Source organism: Jaculus jaculus, chromosome 6 (genome assembly GCF_020740685.1).
Source record: "Jaculus jaculus isolate mJacJac1 chromosome 6, mJacJac1.mat.Y.cur, whole genome shotgun sequence".
Taxonomy (NCBI): domain Eukaryota; kingdom Metazoa; phylum Chordata; class Mammalia; order Rodentia; family Dipodidae; genus Jaculus; species Jaculus jaculus.
Window position 1 is genome coordinate 10,995,193 of NC_059107.1, and position 19,194 is coordinate 11,014,386.

The 19,194-nt window shown below is 39.4% G+C and overlaps 1 protein-coding gene across 1 annotated transcript; it reads right to left on the reverse strand.

Moving 5' to 3' along the window:
- Positions 1 to 6,693: 6,693 nt before the first annotated feature.
- On the reverse strand, positions 6,694 to 19,193 carry LOC101610999 (olfactory receptor 2G3-like). The gene is made up of 3 exons (XM_012948514.2): positions 19,089 to 19,193; positions 17,540 to 17,665; positions 6,694 to 7,662 (listed from the first exon to the last, which is right to left on the reverse strand). The coding sequence occupies exons 1-3, from the start codon at positions 19,191 to 19,193 to the stop codon at positions 6,694 to 6,696; spliced, it is 1,200 nt and encodes a 399-aa protein (XP_012803968.2).
- Position 19,194: the final 1 nt, after the last annotated feature.

The window sequence follows — 19,194 nt, forward strand, 5'->3', positions numbered from 1 at the left end:
CAAACTAGAGAAAATACATTGAATGCAGTTAGAAAAAGCTAGTCACCTACAAAGGCAAGCCCATCAGAATAACTGCAGACCACCCAACACAAACTTTCAAAGCCATAAGGGCTTGTAATGATACATCCCAAGTTCTGAAAGATAATCACTGTCAACTAAGATTACTTTATCCTGCCAAGCTATCTATCTAAATTGGTGGAAAATTAAGGACATTCTACAACAAAAAAAGGCTAAAACAATTTATAACAACTAAGCCAACTCTACAGAAAATACTTGAAAGAATTCTTCATGCTGAAAAGAAAGCAAAACACACACATGAGGAAATAGAAAAAAAATAAACCATACTCAAATAACAGTTAACACAAGTGAGTAAAGGGTAAATAGGAAACACTACCAACCAAGAAGAATGGGGAGAATAAATACATACCTTTCAATAATAACTCCTAAAATCAATGGCTTCAATGCCCCAACCAGAAGACACAGGCTTGCAGACTGGATTAAAAGGCAGGATCCTGCCATTTGTTGCCTCCATGAAGCTCATCTCTCAGTAAAAGATAGACACTGTTTTAGGGTGAAAAAATGGAAAATGGTATTTTAAGCAAATGGGCCTAGGAAACAAAACACGCAGGGGTTGCTATCCCAATATCTGACAGGATAGACTTGAAACCAACATTAGTGAGGAAAGATAAAGAAAGTTACTTTATACTGATGAAAGGAACAATCCAACAAGAGGACACTACAATCCTAAACACTTATGCAACTAACATGGGAGCTCCCAATTTAATCAAACATACGCTACTAAACTTAAGGTCACAGATAACATCAAATACAATTGTAGTAGGTGACTTCAGTACCCCACTCTCATCAATGGACAGGTCATCCCAACAAAAAATCAATAGAAAGACCTCTAGATTAAATTATGTCATGGAACAAATGGACCTAACAGATATCTACAGAACATTCCATCCAAATGTTGCAGAATATACATTTTTTTTCTCAGCAGCACATGGGACATTCTCTGAAATAGACCATATATTAGGACACAAAGCAAATCCTAACAAATACAGGAAAATTGAAATAACCCCTGGTACTCTATCTGACCACAGTGGGATTAAACTACAAATCAGCAACAGAAAAAATTCCAGAGCATACCCAAATTCATGGAGACTAAACAGTGCACTATTGAATGATGAATGGGTCATTGAGGAAATCAAAAAGGAAATCAATAAATTCATAGAATCAAATGATGATGAGAATAACATAAGAAAACCTTTGGGACAAAATGAAGGCAGTTCTAAGAGAGAAATTCAAAGCTCTAAGTGCCTATATTAAGAAGTTAGAGAGTTCACAAGTAAACAATTTAATGCTTCATCTTGCCCTAGAAAAAGAAGAACAAGGCAAACCAAAAATCAGTAGATGGAGCTGGAGGGATGGCTAAGCGGTTAAGCGCTTGCCTGTGAAGCCTAACGACCCCGGTTCGAGGCTCGATCCACGTTAGCCAGATGCACACGCATCTGGTGTTCGTTTGCAGTGGCTGGAAGCCCTGGCATACCCATTCTCTCTCTCTCTTCCTCTTTCTCTCTCTGTCACTCTCAAATAAATAAAAATAAAAAACAAAAAAAAATCAGTAGATGGGAAAAGATAGTAAAGATGAGGACAGATGGGCTGGAGAGATGGCTTAGCAGTTAAGGTATTTGCCTGCATAGCCAAAGGACCTCGGTTCAATTCCCCAGGACCCACGTAAGCCAAATGCTCAAGGTGTCACATATGTCTGGAATTTGTTTGCAATTATTGAAATTGAAACTAAAAAACAATTCAAAGAATCAATGAAACAGAGTTGGTTGTTTGAAAGGATAAATAAGATTGATAAACCCTTAGCCAATCTGACCAGAAGAAAGAGAGGAGACAAAAATTAATAAAATTAGAGATGAAAAAGGCACCAATACAACAGATAACAAAGAAATTCAGGAAATCATAAGGACATAATTTAAAAATATATATGCCTCTAAGTTTGAAAATCTGAAATAAATGGATGATTTCCTTGATTCATATGACCTACCAAAATTAAACCAAGATGAGATAAACCAAATAACTATACCTATTACAAGTACTGAGATCCAAGCAGTGATGGAAACTCTCCCAACTAAAAATAAGTCAAGACCCAGATGGATTCACTGGAGAATTTTCCCAGACCTTCATGGAAGAACAAACACCACTGCTTCTCCAAGATTTCCATAAAATAGAGAAGAAATTCTACTAAACTGAAAGCTTGTGCATTCTAGGATGGTACTTTGTGTGCACAGCATGACAGCTGATTTAGCTACAAAGTGGTCTGCAATAACCAGCTTTCATAGCCATGGCTTGCTGTTGGCACACCAACATATAAGGCAAAGCCTTCAATTGCACTGCTCTCAAGTATTTGGCTAAAATATTATTTACTGTACATTATAGGGAAAATTTTGATTTGCCCATGCCATATGGTCCAGAAATATTGAGAGGTAGCTAATTGTATTATTTCTTGACATTGAAAAACAATCATAACCGAGCCTTGTTTTCAAGTAGGATGAAAAAGAAAGCAACTAGAAGATCCAATTTATAGTCATCTGTATGCAGTTTCTCAACAGCAGAATGGAATATTATAGGATAATGCACAAGTTCAAATTAGTGCGCCTTAGGAAAATGTCTGCAGTACCAATGGAACTCCTTCCAGAGGTTCTTTCTTGAGGAGACATTGCTTGTTCTGAGGGGTAAATGCTCCCATTGTCTTCAGCCTCCACTAGTAGCACTGTCAGCGCTCTGTCTATGGAACCCTCTGCCCATATGGCTTTAGGATTACGGAGTGAATGCAAGAATGAAAGTTTTTGTTTGGTGTGTCCCACTGACACGTGGAAGTGGAGACCATTGTGCTAAGCAGAACAAGCCACGTGCAAAAGGACAAGCAGAGGAGCACGTTGTGCTTTCCTGTTGCTTGTGACAAATAGCTGACGAGAGTGAACTGAGGAAAGAAGGATTTATTTTTTGCTTACAATTTGAGGGGATACGGGCCATAATGGTGTGGTGAAGACTGGTGGAAGAAGCATGAAGAAGCTGGTCACATGGCACTGGCAGTCAGAAAACACAGAAAGATGAATGCTGGTGCTCAGATACACCTATCCTTTTAACACAGCCCAGGACCCTAGCCTGGGGAATTTTGCTGTTGCAGTCACCTTCCCATTACTGGTATAAAGCACCTAACCAAAAGAAGCTGATGGGAGGCAAGGGTTTATTTTGGCTGACAGAGTTGAGGGGAAGTTCCATGATAGCAGGGGAAATGATGGCATGGGCAGAGGGTGGACATCACCTCTGTCATGGTAGGTAGAGCACTGCAGTATAAGAGTGTGTCAGGACTGGAGAGATGGCTCAGCGGTTAAGCGCTTGCCTGTGAAGCCTAAGAACCCCGGTTCGAGGCTCGGTTCCCCAGGTCCCACGTTAGCCAGATGCACAAGGGGGCGCACGCGTCTGGAGTTCGTTTGCAGAGGCTGGAAGCCCTGGCGCGCCCATTCTCTCTCTCTCCCTCTATCTGTCTTTCTCTCTGTGTCTGTCACTCTCAAATAAAAAAAAAAAGAGTGTGTCAAAAACTGGCAAGGGTGAGCTTGGCCAAGAGATCACTAAGCCCACCCCCAACAACACACCTCCTCCAGCAACAATTTCCAGACTGTCACCAGATGGGGACCATGACTTCAGAACCCATGAGTTTATGGGGGACACCAAATTTGTACCATCAAAGATGCAATCCACCTTTGGGTGGATGGTCTTCCTGTCTTAACCTAATGTATAAAATCCCTCAAATCATGTCAAGTTGTCCACGGAGATAAACCATCACAAGTTTTTCAACTCACTACTCAGATATATCACTATTAACACATAAATGTCCACCGTTTATGGGATCACGGGTATTTCATGATGCCAAATGCATTCAGTTCAAGTTCAACTTCAAAAATAATCATAGTCTGTGAAAGTTCCAAATATGTTAGTTAGAAAGGGTAAGTCTTATAGTCCCCTCTGAGGCACTGTGAGCTACAATATCACAGAGTAAACATATTGAATCCAACATGAAAAATGGGGGCATTGCAAGTAATGATCAGACAAAAGTAATACCGAAACCTAGCAGGGTAAACTACAAATCTTGCAGCTCAGTGACTGGCTCACGGGGCTCATGGTGGTCATCTCGGCTCCAAATGGCCACCCTTCCCTCCAGCTCTGCTGTCTGAAGCACACCTAACCTCTCTCTCGGGTCAGCTTCACTGCATATGTTTAGCTTCCCTTAGTGGGTGCCCCATGATCCTGACATTTCTATTATTCTGGTTTCTCCATTTCAACTATGGTTAACATTATAGTTCCATGCAGTAGCCTCTCTGAATCGCCTTGCAGAAAGTCTGACCCTGTCACACATTGCCCGGCCTCAGTAGCACTCTGGATGACACATGACTCCATGAAGACTTCAATCTTTGATTCTTCATCTTTCCGAAAGTACACTCTGTGTGTGTGTGTGTGTGTGTGTGTGTGTGTGTGTGTGTGTGTGTGTGTGTGCCAGCCTGGGATGTAGTATGCCTCCCTTAGACCACAGATATAAGGGGCCTTTGTATTCCTTCCAGACTCTCTCTTCTGATACACTTCACATGGTGGCTGTGTTTGACTAGGTAACTTTCTGTTTAGGCACCTTCTTTCAAATGAATTTAGATTTTTACAAGATGGAGCCTCCAATGGGCAGGGATCTTGCCCTCAAGATACATTTCCTATTGTCCAAGTATAGCACAAGTTTCTCTTCCATGGCGAGGATCTCTTTAAACAATTATAGCTGCTTTTTGAGCATCGTCCTGAAAGGCTGTCCTATCTTGATATTTCTTCTGCAAGACAAACTAGTCTATTACTTTTAAATTCAGCCCCAGCAAAGTTCTCAATATGGATGTGTGTCAGAATACAGTTAGTTTCTTTTCCAGCATATACCATGAACTTTCTGCAGCCCAATTTCTTTACAGTCCTTGTTCCTATCTGAAACCATGTGATCTGAGACATCACTGTATATATTTTCAGCATGGTCTTATTCCAAGCATTGCATACAGTATTACAGGCTTTTTTCTTAATATAGCAAAGATCCAAATTCTTCCATAATTTTGTTTTGAAACTTCCACAGTTTCAAAAGCCTGTGAACGAAATGTTCACATTTGTCACTGCAATAACGCCACTTCTCAGGACCAGTTTTCTTTACTAGTTATATTTCTCTTGCTCAAACAAAATACTTGACAAGCCAACCTAAGGAAGGAAGGGCAGTTTGAGGTTACAGTCTGTCATGATGTAGAAGGCACAGTGGCAGGAGCATGAAACAATTGGTTATATTACATCCAGTCAGGAAGCACTGAGTGTTCCCTTTAATGTAGTCCATGACCATAGAGTATAGATTGGTGCTTCCCATATTAAAGGTATGCCTTCCCAGCTCAGAAAACAATCTAGAAAATACCTCATAGCTATGCCCTGGTATGTGTTTCCATATTGAATATAAATTCTGTCATATTGACAATTGAGGTAATGTAACACACATACACACTTTCTCACTCTCTCTCTCTCTCACACACACACCCTCAACCACTACCACTATCATCATGTCTTCGCATCTTAGATAAAAATGTTTTTCAATAAGGTTAGTGCTAAGTAGCTGGACACTGTAGGTCATGCCTGTCCCTTCAAAATTTAAGAAGCAGGAGGTTGTCTTGAGTTCAAGGCAAGCTTGAGCTATGGAGTAAGACTCATAAAAAGAAGTGTAAGGTCAAATAGAGAACCTAAGTGGAACCAGATAATGAATCAAAAATAAATGGAACACATCTAAAAACATTTTAAATAATTCAAAAATTAATAGAGAAGATAGGATACATTTGTGAGCTTGAAATGATAATACAGTGGGCAAACAAGTGGATATAGAAATGATAGTCATATGATAAATTCTAAGGTGACAAGATGTATGAGGGAAGATACATGGGATTCTTTAAGACAGGCAAGGTTTTTTTTTTTTTATTTGATTAGGTTTCTTGATAAATCCAGTGAACATATACTTAAAATATCATATTAAGTGATGTTCCAAAGTTTTCAGCAAAACATTCAAGGGATCAGGTAGAGAAATATGAAACTATTTTTAAAATAAGGCTAATTAGCATTCTGCCAAAATATAGACCATGTTTCTGATTTCTTTTGTAGGAAGCAAGATATTTGGGAAGGATGTAGAAAAATCACAATGGCAGTACTTGAGACTACTGGGGTCACAGTATCTGCCAAAAGGGTTTCTATAGTAATCAGAGTAATTGAAATTGAGGAAAGGAAACTTAGTTCCAAGAGCTCATGAACACTCATTTGTAAAAGGAGACTTGGAAACATTAAGTGATGTGTGCATGGAAAAGTTCAAAAATACAGAATGATGGCTGGAGAGATGGCCTAGCTGTTCAGTGTTTGCCAGTAAAGCCCAAGGACCATGGTTCAAGGCTCCATTTCCCAGAACCCACATTAGCCAGATGCACAAGGGGGTGCAAGCATCTGGTGTTTGTTTGCAGTGGCTGGAGGCCCTGGCTCGCTCATTCTCTCTCCCTCCCTCTTTCCCTCTCTGTCTGTCTCTCTCAAATAAATAAATAAATAAAAATAAACAATTAAAAAAAATAAAGAACAAGGTCATGTGGATCTGAAATATTTCCCCATACCCAGAGATGGCAGGATCCTCCTCCATGCAGCCTTCACATCCTTGTTCCTCAGCGTGTAGATGAGAGGGTTGAGCACTGGTGTGATGACGCAGTAGAAGAAGGACATGAACTTGGCCTGGGTGCTGTTGGCTGGAGGTTGGATATAAATGTAGATGCATGGGCCATAGAACAGGATGACAACCAGCAAGTGGGAGCTGCAGGTGTTGAAAGCCTTGATCCTTCCCTCAGCTGAAGGTAACTTCAGCACAGCCCTAGCAATGAAGCTATAGGAAATTAACACCACCAGGGGAGCCACCAATGCAAAAGGCACAGCTCCTAAGGCCAAGGACAGTTCGTTAGCAGTGGTGTCAGCACATGCCAGCTTGATCAGAGCAGGAATCTCACAGAAGAAGTGGTCCAGTGTATTTCCCCTACAGAGAGGAAGCAGGATGGTGAGTGTGACTTGAATCAAGGAGTTGGCCAGGCCACTGGACCAGCATGCAACTGCCAGCCACACGCATGCCCAGGGATGCATGAGGGCAGCGTAGCGGAGGGGCTGGCAGATGGCCGCGTAGCGATCAAAGGCCATCACTGCCAGCACTACACATTCTGTGCTGCCTGCCCAGCTGAAAATATAGACCTGTGTGACGCAGCCCCAGGCAGAGATTGTCTTCTCTGGGCCCAAGAGGTTTGTGAGCAACTGGGGCACAATGGTGGAGGTGACACAGAGGTCGAGCATGGAGAGGTTGTCTAGGAAGAAGTACATGGGTGTCTGGAGTCTGGGCTCCACCATGGAGAGAAAGATGATGGAGCTGTTTCCCATCAGGGCAAAGATGTAGGCAGCCTGGACCACTCCAAAGAGAGGGATCTCTAGCCAAGGATGATCTGAGAATCCCAATAGAACAAATGTATTGGGAAAACTTACATTTTGTCCATCCATTACCACCTGTATTATATGTGCCTGGAAGGGAGAGACAGATTTTAAGACTAAGCAAGCTTTGTATATTTAAATATCTACTTGGGAACAAGCACAAAATTCTTGTTCGATTTGTGAGATATTCTCCATAATTCTTTTGAGTACTTACTTCTCCCATATCTAGATGGCTCCACACAGTGACTTGTAGTTAATTTTCATGTGGGTTTAGAGCTGAAATTCACATGTGCAGATTTTTAGAGAGCCCTGTTAGGCTCACTCATAATCTCTTTGTGTGGAGCAGTCTGCTTCTCTCCACCATCATTTCCGGTTTGTAGAATCTCCCCTCTGTCTGCATGTTTGTTCACTAAATATACTACTCCATTTCATATGAAAAGAATCACTCAGTCCTTGCATTTGGCACATCTCTTTCCAGAATATATTTAAAGGAAATACTACCTGAGGAGTCCTTTAAGTGATGTTGGGTGAAGGTCACCTGGGATTTCATTGTCAAGCTAGGGTTGAGATTTGTATTGCTGATATACACATGCACCTCAGACTCTTCCTCATACTTTCCTCACTAGGCATCTTGTTCTTCTAAAGCTAAATTTCTGGTGGGTTCCAGATTGAAACAGGACCTGAAACAGGTCTTTCATTCCTCAAAATATAATGGGTATCTCATTTCTTAAAATCTAGGGAGAGATCATGGGCTGGAGAGATGGCTTAGCGGTTAAGTGCTTGCCTGTGAAGCCTAAGGCCCCCGGTTCGAGGCTCGGTTCCCCAGGTCCCACGTTAGCCAGATGCACAAGGGGGCGCACGCGTCTGGAGTTCGTTTGCAGAGGCTGGAAGCCCTGGCGCGCCCATTCTCTCTCTCCCTCTATCTGTCTTTCTCTCTGTCTGTCACTCTCAAAATAAATAAAAAATGAACAAAATATTTTTAAAAAAAATCTAGGGAGAGATCAGAGCAGAGCATTTACAAATCTCTCTCTTTCTCTTTCTCCCCTTCCATCCCTTCCTTCTTCTTTCAGTCCCTGGGACCTTCTCACACTTGGTGACTTCTAGTGTCTAAGCAAGTAACTCATATAAATTCCTCTCTTCAAAATGCCTTCTTTCACACAAAAGCCACATTCCAGTCATTTTTCATCATTTTTTTAAAAAGCTATAAGGAGTAAACTTTGTATCTCATATCTATTAAATAACCATGCTTTGCAATAAATTTAATATATATGACATATATGGCACATATATATTATTATGGTTTAGCAAAAATAATTAAATTATGTATTATATGTTGTGAAAGATTGACACTGCCTGAGTATAGTAAAGCCACCAATTTTAGGAAATAACAAAATACAAACATTTTTCATAAATTTCAGAAGTGTGCAAAATGCTAAATTTCTGAGTATGTCTCCTCTTATTGCATCATGTCTGACATGTTAGATGTTACCTGTCATCTGCATGATCCTGCTTACATAGACACCCAAACTTAACCATTCTTCATGCTAAGCCACTTGAGTTGCCTTCTGAAATGCAGTCCTCATTCATCACTCTAGTGTTGTATGGATCACGGCGACCCTCAGAACACCAGCATGTGCCACCCAGGCTTATCTCTGATCTGGCTTCTGTGTCATGTCCTCTCCCATCAGACTTATCCTCTCAACTGCTGGTTCAATCTCAAATCAAAACCAGACTTCCAGCTGGCTGCTGCGCACACACTAGCTTCTCCCTCATGTCCCTATCAGCTTGGGGGACTCCTGTCCTCTGTGAGCCCTGGGCCATGCATTGTTGTCTCCGTTAAACTTCCCCTGGTCTGTCTTCCTTGCTCCCATATCTTACTGTGTTCTTCGACCAGTTCAGTTACTGTCAGGCGCCCCTTGCTCCTCTGAGAACTTTGGGAATTTGGTCTATGATGAAGTTTTCATGCTACCTTGACCCTTGGATTTGACCTGTTGCAATTATTTAGTAAATGCATGAATGAAAAGGTAGTTTCTGGATTTTCTTGTATTATCTAAGAAGTTTCCATTGCTCCTTGGCATTTTGGCTAAAATTAAGTGTAGCATGTAATAAGCTTCCATACCATCAACCTAATTCCTTCTCTGAGCATCTCACATGAATGTTGAGGCTATGATGATCTTACTTACATCTGTTAAGAAGTGCATCAATGGAAATATAGACTCTGGGATTGCTGGTGTAATAAGCTTCCATACCATCAACTTAATTCCTTCTCTGAGCACCTCACACTAACGCTCATGCTATGATGATCTCCTCTCCATCTGCAAAACCCCAGAACAGTCACTGATGTACAGATTTACTTACAGATATTTCCTACACATATAATCCAACTTCTTTCTTTTCCAAATGCTACCTAGCACTCCACATTTGGGTTACTTTTTTTTTTTTCCGAATCCACGTGTCTTTCTTCTCAGGATATATGAGTTGGTAGAATTATAGTTTTTTGGCTTAAAAATTTTATAGAATATATAGCTTAATAATAAATGCCAAGGGTCTTAATGTGTCCTGAGAAGACTACTCACCTATTTTATAGATTGTCATCATTCATTTTTGAAAATTGACATCTTGTTTGTGAATAGCCAATAGAAATATATCGTTTCAATCTGTCCTAATCAGTTTTTTTTTTAAAATTATTTATTTATTTATTTGAGAGCGACAGACACAGAGAGAAAGACAGATTGAGGGAGAGAGAGAGAATGGGCGCACCAGGGCCTCCAGTCTCTGCAAACGAACTCCAGACGCGTGCGCCCCCTTGTGCATTTGGCTAACGTTGGACCTGGGGAACCGAGCCTCGAACCAGGGGCCTTAGGCTTCACAGGCAAGCGCTTAACCACTAAGCCATCTCTCCAGCCCAAGTTTTTGAACATTAAAATCACAGGCCATGCACAAAAGGATGAAGTCAGGATCCAGGACTCTGCTAGACACTTTCTTTTTAGGTCCTTTATTTTCTACATCCTATATCCTATAGTAGCCTTACACTCAGTGCATCAGAGAGTGTCCTTTGTGGCATTCACCAGAGGAGAAAGAAAACAATATAACATGACAGCTTTATTTAAGCACCCACACTCTTACCTTGGTGAAGAAGAAAGTGGAGTAGACTAAGGAGCCAGCAATGGGAAAGTTGAGTCCTAAGCAAAGAAATGCAGGGTCTTTTCATGGATTCTGAGGTTTAGAAGCAGGAGGCAGACTAATCAGAACCCAGCTAGGAGACAGAATGTGGTGAGATTGGCTGACCTTTTGAAGTTGGTGTCTCTTGTCCACTGAGACTTGGAGCTATTACATGTAGATAATTAGTCCATAGTTTAAGTTTGAGAGAAGCATTCTAGAGAGATTTCTCCATATTTTGATTTTTTATGCCTACAGTCATTTTTCCCTGGGGAATACACCTGAGCTAACTGCAGGGTGATCAAAAAACAGGAAATGTTCTTACAATAAGATGGAAGTAGAGTCTTTGGCTTCCTTGTATTCATAGATTTGTCATCAGAGAATGTGACCTGGGCAGTCTGATGTCTGCTGCAGTTTGCAGTGGCTGGAGGCCCAGGTGCACCCATTCTTCCTCTCTCTCTCCTTTTCACTCCTTAATTAGAAAATAAAAGAAAGAAGATAGAAATTTCTTGTTTCATCATATGGGAGCCCATGTTTCTTTATACAAAAAGACATCTAATGTTTGGTATCTTGGGAAATTCTTTGTTAGGTAGATTTTCATTTTCTTGCTATAAGGGAAACTTTAAAAAAATATTTTACTTATTTAGTTATTTGAGAGACAGAAAGAGAGAGAGAGAGAAATAAAGAGGCAGATAGACAGGGGGTAGAGAGAGAATGGGTGCACCAGGGCCTCTAACTACTAAAAATGAAATCCAGAAGCATGTACCACCTTTGCATCTGCCTTTAGGTGTATAATGAGGAATTAAACACAGGTCCTTTGGCTTTGCAGGCAAGTACCTTAACTGCTGTGCCATCTCTTCAGCCCATAATCCTTTGTTATTTTGATTAAATACTGTATTAACTAATTCAATTTTACTTGAAACACACTTTGTCACACTGAAAAACTCATAATTGATATATTCTCCCAATATTTTTTTCAACACCACCTGTAAAGAAATCTTCAAGAAGGTAAAGCTGCCTGGCTCTGTTTTGGTACACCAATAAGGCTGCCATACCGTCTTGTGATCTGATGCCAGCCCACTGGAAGTATAATGGAGATGGACTTTTCTAGTTGAGCCTGTGTTCAAATATGAAATGCATCTGCCATCTTGTATTTTCTCACTCTTTCCTTGAAACATAATGTAGATTTTATTGACACAAGAGATTATTATGTTCCCATGTTCTGTAGTCCTACACCATCTTTCCAACATTCTTTAGCTCATGCCTTCAATTTTAGCTGTACAGAAAGAATGGGTTTTAGGCAATCACTTTAACCACTAAGATATCTCCCCAGCCCATGGAAGGAGAGGTTTTAATTCACATATAAAGGTGTGAGTACATATGAGATTATCAGTTGTCTAACATGGAAGATAAAAGTTAAAATAGTATAGTTATGAATGAAACTAAGTTATCACTAAATTACATTATCTGTATAAGAGCAGTTACCATGCTTGAATCTACAAAAGAATTTATTGATATAAATTAGTTCCTTTAGAATGCTGACTATCCACATTGTTTAAATATAGGGTTTTTCCATGTTTAGAGTCACAGTTTCTGCTGTGATTAAAATACTAACAACATATTTCAGAAAGGAATGACAAAGCTTGCTTTAGAAGTGTCAAAAATGAAAATTTGTGCTAAGACACAGTGCCACACACTGTAATGCCAACAGTCAGGAGATGAACACAGTAGGATCCTGGGTTTCAGACTAGCTTGTATGATATCCTGTGTTCCATGCCTTCATAGCATGCAAATGTGAGCTAGTTACAAATATACAAAGAAAGATGATACAATTCAGCTGTATTTTAGCAAACTCAACACCTAGAATTAATGCTGTGGTTGGATTGGAGTATAATAGGTACACTTGATACCTTAAGCTCCTACTCTGAATGTACATAAAGTTGGATTTCCAAATCTAAAGGCACTGCAGATTATTAGAAAACCCAAGCATCAAATCAACTCAGTAGGCAAGTCACAACATTATTATACAAGAAACACAAAGATTCAAGACAATATAATCCCACCAAAAATCATAAATCCACCGGAAGTGGCCCTCAATGAGACTTTTTCTTAGATGAAATGCCTGAAAAAGGTTTAAAAAAAGGATTTTATCAAAGGAGTTAAGGAAGAAAACAAAGGAATAATAGAAAAAACAAACTCCTCAATGAATTCCAAGAGAACACAGGAAACCAACTTAATGAAATAAGGAGTTCATTACAAGACATGAGTAAGGAAATAGTAATGCTGAAGAAAAACTAGGCAGAAATTCTAGCTCTGAAAATTACAGTCAGTCAAACAAAAAACTCTGTGGCATGTCTCACCAGTAGAATGGATGAAGGACAGAACAGAATATGTAAACTAGAAGATCAGGTAGCAGATCTAATACAGTCCAACAAAGAGAAAGATAAGATGATAGGATGGTATAAATAGGAATTTCAAGATATCTTGGACACTATGAAAAGATCAAACATAAGAATTCAGGGTATAGTAGAAGAAGAGTTTCAACCCAGAGGCTTAGTAGGTGTTTTCAACAAAATCAAAGAAGACAGTTTTCCCCAAATTGGGAGGGAAATGTCAATGCAGATATAAGAAGTGTTTAGAACATCAAAGAGACACAACCTGGAAAGAATCTATCCTTGCCATGTTATAATTAAACTACTAAACATGCAAACCAAAGAAAATAACATTAAAAGCAGTTACAGAGAAAACGCTAGTCACCTTCAAAGGCAAGCCCGTCAGAATAACTGCAGACTACTCAAGATAAACTTTCAAAGCCATAAGGGGGTGGGCTGGAGAGATGGCTTAGTGGTTAAGTGCTTGCCTGTGAAGCCTAAGGACCCTGGTTCGAGGCTCGATTCCTCAGGATCCACGTTAGCCAGATGCACAAGCGGGCACACGCATCTGGAGTTCGTTTGCAGTGGCTGGAGGCCCTGTCATGCCCATTCTCTCTCTCTATCTGCCTTTCTCTCTCTGTTGCTCTCAGCTAAATAAATAAAAATGAACAACAACAAAATTTTTTTTAAAAAGCCATAAGGGCTTGTAATGATGTATCCCAAGTTCTGAAAGATAATCACTGTCAACCAAGATTACTTTATCCTGCCAAGTTATCTATCCAAATTGATGGAGAAATAAAGGACATTCTACAACACAAACAGGCTAAGCAATTTATGACAACTAAGAAACAGAAAATACTTGAATTAATCCTTCATGCTGAAAAGAAAGCAAAACACACACATGAGGAAATAGAAAAAAGTAAACCATACTCAAATAACAGTTAAAACAAGTGAGTAAAGGGTAAATAGGAAACACTACAAACCAAGAAAAATGGAGAGAATAAATAGATACCTTTCAATAATAACTCTTAATATCAATGGCCTCAATGCCCCAACCAGAAGACACAGGCTTGCAGATTGGATTAAAAGGCAGGATCCTGCCATTTGTTGCCTCCATGAAGCTCATCTCTCAGTAAAAGATAGACACTGTTTTAGGGTGAAAAAATGGAAAATGGTATTTTAAGCAAATGGGCCTAGGAAACAAAACAAGCAGGGGTTGCTATCCCAATATCTGACAAGATAGACTTCAAACCAATATTAGTGAGGAAAGATAAAGAAAGTTACTTTATACTGATGAAAGGAACAATCCAACAAGAGGACACTACAATCCTAAACACTTATGCAACCAACATGGGGGCTCCCAATTTAATCAAACATACGCTACTAAACTTAAGGTCACAGATAACATCAAATACAATTGTAGTAGGTGACTTCAGTACCCCACTCTCATCAATGGGCAGGTCATCCCAGCAAAAAATTAATAAAGAGACATCTAGATTAAATTATGTCATGGAACAAATGGACCTAATAAATATCTACAGAACATTTCATCCAAATGCTGCAGAATATATATTTTTTTCTCGGCAGCACATGGAACATTCTCTGAAATAGACCATATATTAGGACACAAAGCAAATCCTAACAAATATAGAAAAATTTGAAATAACCCCTGGTACTCTATCTGACCACAATGGGATTAAACTACAAATCAGCAACAGAAAAAATTCCAGAGCATACCCAAATTCACGGAGACTAAACAATACACTATTGAATGATGAATGGGTCATTGAAGAAATCAAAATGGAAATCAATAAATTCATAGAATCAAATGATGATGAGAATACAACATAAGAAAACCTTTGGGACACAATGAAGGCAGTCCTAATAGAGAAATTCATAGTTCTAAGTGCCTATATTAAGAAGTTAGAGAGTTCACAAGTAAACAATTTAATGCTTTATCTTAAGGCCTTAGAGAAAGAAGAACAAGGCAAACCAAAAATCAGTAGATGGGAAGAAATAATAAAGATTAGGACAGATGGGCTGGAGAGATGGCTTAGCAGTTAAGGTGTTTGCCTACAAAGCCAAAGGACCTCGGATCAATTCCCCAGGACCCACGTAAGCCAAATGCATATGGTGGCACATATGTCTGTAGTTTGTTTGCACTGGCTGGAGGCCCTAGTGTGCTCATTTTCTCTGTCTCTTTCTCTCTTGTTCTCTCATATAAACAAACAAACAAACAGACAAACAAAAAAATAAATAAATAAAAATTAAAAAAGATAAGGTATATATTAATGAAATAGAAACCAAAGGAAAAAAAAAACATTCGAAAGAACCAATGAAACAGAGATGGTTGTTTGAAAGGATAAATATTGGTAGATACTTAGAAAGAAGCTGATGGGAGGCAAGGGTTTATTTTGGGCTACAGAGTTGAGGGGAAGTTTCATGATAGCAGGGGAAATGCTGGCATGGACAGAGGGTGGACATCATCTCTGCCATGGCAAGTGGAACACTGCAGCATGAGAGTGTGTAAAATATTGGCAAGGTTGAGCTTGGCCAAGAACCCCTAAGCTCACCCCAACAATACACCTCCTCCAGCAAGGCTCCAATTTCCAAATTGCAACCAGGTGGAGAAATGCCTCCAGAACCCATGAGTTTATGGGGACATCTAATTCATACCACCAAAGATGCAATCTACCTTTGAGTAGATGGGCTTCCTGCCTTAACCTAATCAATAAAATCCTTCAAATCATGTCAAGTTGTCCACAGAGATAAGCCATCACAAGTTTTTAAACTCACTACTCAAATATATCACTATTAACACATAAATGTCCACCCTTTATGGGATCATGGGTATTTCATGATGCAAAATTCATTCAATTCAAGTTCAACTTCAAAAATAACCATAGTCTGTGAAAGTTCCAAATATGTTCTAGGGTAAATATTATAGTACTTTCTGAGGCACTGTGAGCTACAATGTCACAGAATAAACATATCGAATCCAACATGAAAAATGGAGGCATTGCAAGTAATGATCTGATTAAAGTAATACTGAAACCTATCAGGGTAAACTACAAATTTTGCAGCTCAGTGACTGGCTCATGGGACTTATGGTGGTCAGCTTGGCTCCAAATGGCCGCCCTTCCCTCCTGTCTGAATCATACCTAGCCTCTCTCTCGGATCAGCTTCACTGCATATATTTAGCTTCCCTTAGTGGGTGCCCCATGATCTTGACATTTCTATTATTCTGAGTTCTCCATTGCAACTTATGGTTAACCTTATAATCTCATGCAGTGGCCTCTTTGGATTGCTTTGCAGAAAGTCTAACTCTGTCACACATTGCCTGGCCTTGGTAGCATTCTGGAATGATGACACAGTACTCCATAATGACTTCAATCTTTGGCCACCATCATGAAAACAAATGATCAAAAATGTTGTCGGGAATGTGGAAAAAGAGGAACCCTTCTACACTGCTGGTGGGAATGCAATCTGGTCCAGCCATTGTGGAAAATCAGTGTGGAGGTTCCTAAAACAGCTAAAGATTGATCTACCATATGACCCAGCTATAGCACTCCTAGGCATATATCCTAAAGACTCTTCTCATTTCCTTAGAAGTACGTGCTCAACCATGTTTATTGCTGCTCAATTTATAATAGCTGGGAAATGGAACCAGCCTAGATGTCCCTCAACTGATGAGTGGATAATGAAGATGTGGCACATTTATACAATGGAGTTCTACTCAGTGGTAAAGAAAAATGAAGTTACGGAATTTGCAGAAAAATGGATGGATCTGGAAAGGAATATATATATATATATGAAAGGATTAAATTAAGTGAGGCAACCCAGGCCCAGAACGCCAAGCACCACATGTTCTCCCTCATATGTGGATCCTAGCTACAGATGATTGGGCTTCTGCGTGAGAAGGAAAATACTTAGTAGCAGAGGCCAGTAAGTTAAAAAGGAGATATAAAGGGAAGAGAAAGAAAGGGAGAAGGGTACTTAATAGGTTGGTATTGTACATATGTAAGTACAATGATTGAGATGGGGAGGTAATATGATGGAGAATGGAATGTCAAAGGGGAAAGTGTGTGTGGGGGGGTGGAGAGAAGTTATTACCATGGGTTTCTTTTATAATCATGGAAAATGTTAATAAAAATTAAAAAAAGAAGACGTCAATCTTTGATTCTTCATCTTTTCAAAAACACACTGTGTGTGTGTGTGTGTGTGTGTGTGTGTGTGTGTGTGTGCCAGCTTGGGATGTAGTATGCCACCCTTACACCACAGTTATAAGGGGCCTTTGTATTCCTTCCAGACTCACTATTCTGATACATTTCACATGGTGGTTGTGTTTGATTAGGCAACTCTTTCTGTTTAGGCACCTTCATTCAAATGAATTTAGATTTTTACAAGATGGAACCTCCATTGGGTGGGGATCTTACCCTGAAGATACATTTCCTATTGTCCAGGTATAGCACAAGCTTCTCTTCAATGGCAAGGATCTCTTTAGCAATTATAGCTGCTTTTTGGGCATCAACCTGAAAGGCTGTCCTATCTTGATATTTCTTCTGCAAGACAAACTAGTCTATTACTTTAAATTCAGCCCCAGTGAAGTTCTCAATATGGATGTGTGGTAGTATACAGTTAGTTTCTTTTCCAGCATATATCATGAACTTTCTGTAGCCCAATTTCTTTTGAGTCCTTGTTCCCATCTGAAACCATGTGATCTGGGACTCCACTGTCTATTTTCCAATATTCTTGTATTCTAAGCATTGCTTACAGTATTACAGGGTTTTAAAAAAATATATTAAAATTCCAAATTCTTCTACAAATTTGTTTTGAAACTTCCACAGTTTCAAAAGCCTATGAACAAAATGGACATATTTGTCACTGCAATAACCCCACTTCTCAGGACCAGTTTTCTTTACTAGTTACCTTTCTCTTGCTCAAACAAAGTACTTGACTATTCCCCTAAAGAAGGAAGGGTTTATTTCATCTTGCAGTTTGAGGCTGCAGTCTATCATGATGTAGAAGGCACAGTGGCAGGATCATGAAGCAACTGGTCACATTACATCCAGTCAGGAAGCATTGAGTGTTTCTTTTAATGTAGCCCATAACCATAGAGTATGGACTGGTGCCTCCTATATTAAAGGGATGCCTTCCCAACTCAGAAATCCTAATCTAGAAAATACCTCACAGATATGCCCAGGTATGTGTTTCCATATTGAATATAAATTCTGTCAAGTTGACAACTGAGGTAAGTAACACACACACACACACACACACACACACACACACACACACAATCACACCTTGCACCACCACCACTATCATCATCTCTTAGATAAAACTGTTCTTCAATAGTTGCTCAATGTCAGATATGTCCTTCTTGTTTTAAACAACACATTTATTCATCTCTAAGGAAAGAAAAGGTCAACCTCCCAAATTTAAAAGTAGAGAGTAGCTGGACACTGTAGGTCATGCCTATAATCTCAGCACTCAAGAAGCAGGAGGTGGTCTTGAGTTCAAGGCAAGCTTCAGCTGTGGGGTAAGACCCCATTTCAACCTATGTCTAACAAAACTTGTAAGGAGAAATAAAGAAATTAAGTGGAACCAGATAACAAATCAAAAATACACGGCACATATCTAAAACATATTAAATTGATAAAAAAATTAATAGAGAAAATTGGATAAATTTGTGAGCTTGAAATGATAATACAAGGAGCAATCAAGCAGATATGGAAATGATAGTCATGTAATAAATTCTAAGGTGTCAAGATATCTGAGGGAAGAAATATGGGATTCTTTGAGACAGGTAAGTTTTCTTTTTATTTGACAAGGTTTCTTGATAAATTTCATGACTATATGCTTAAAATATCATATTCAGAGATGTTCCAAAGTTTTTAGCAAAATATTGAAGAGATCAGATAGAGAATTATGTTACTATTTTTTTTTAAGCCAGGATCATCACTATTTGGTCAATGTGCAGACCATGTGCCTGATTTCTTTGTAGGAAGCAAGATATTTGGGAAGGTTGTAGATGAACCACGATGGCATACTTGAGATTACTGGGGTCACAGTTTCTGCCAAAAGCATT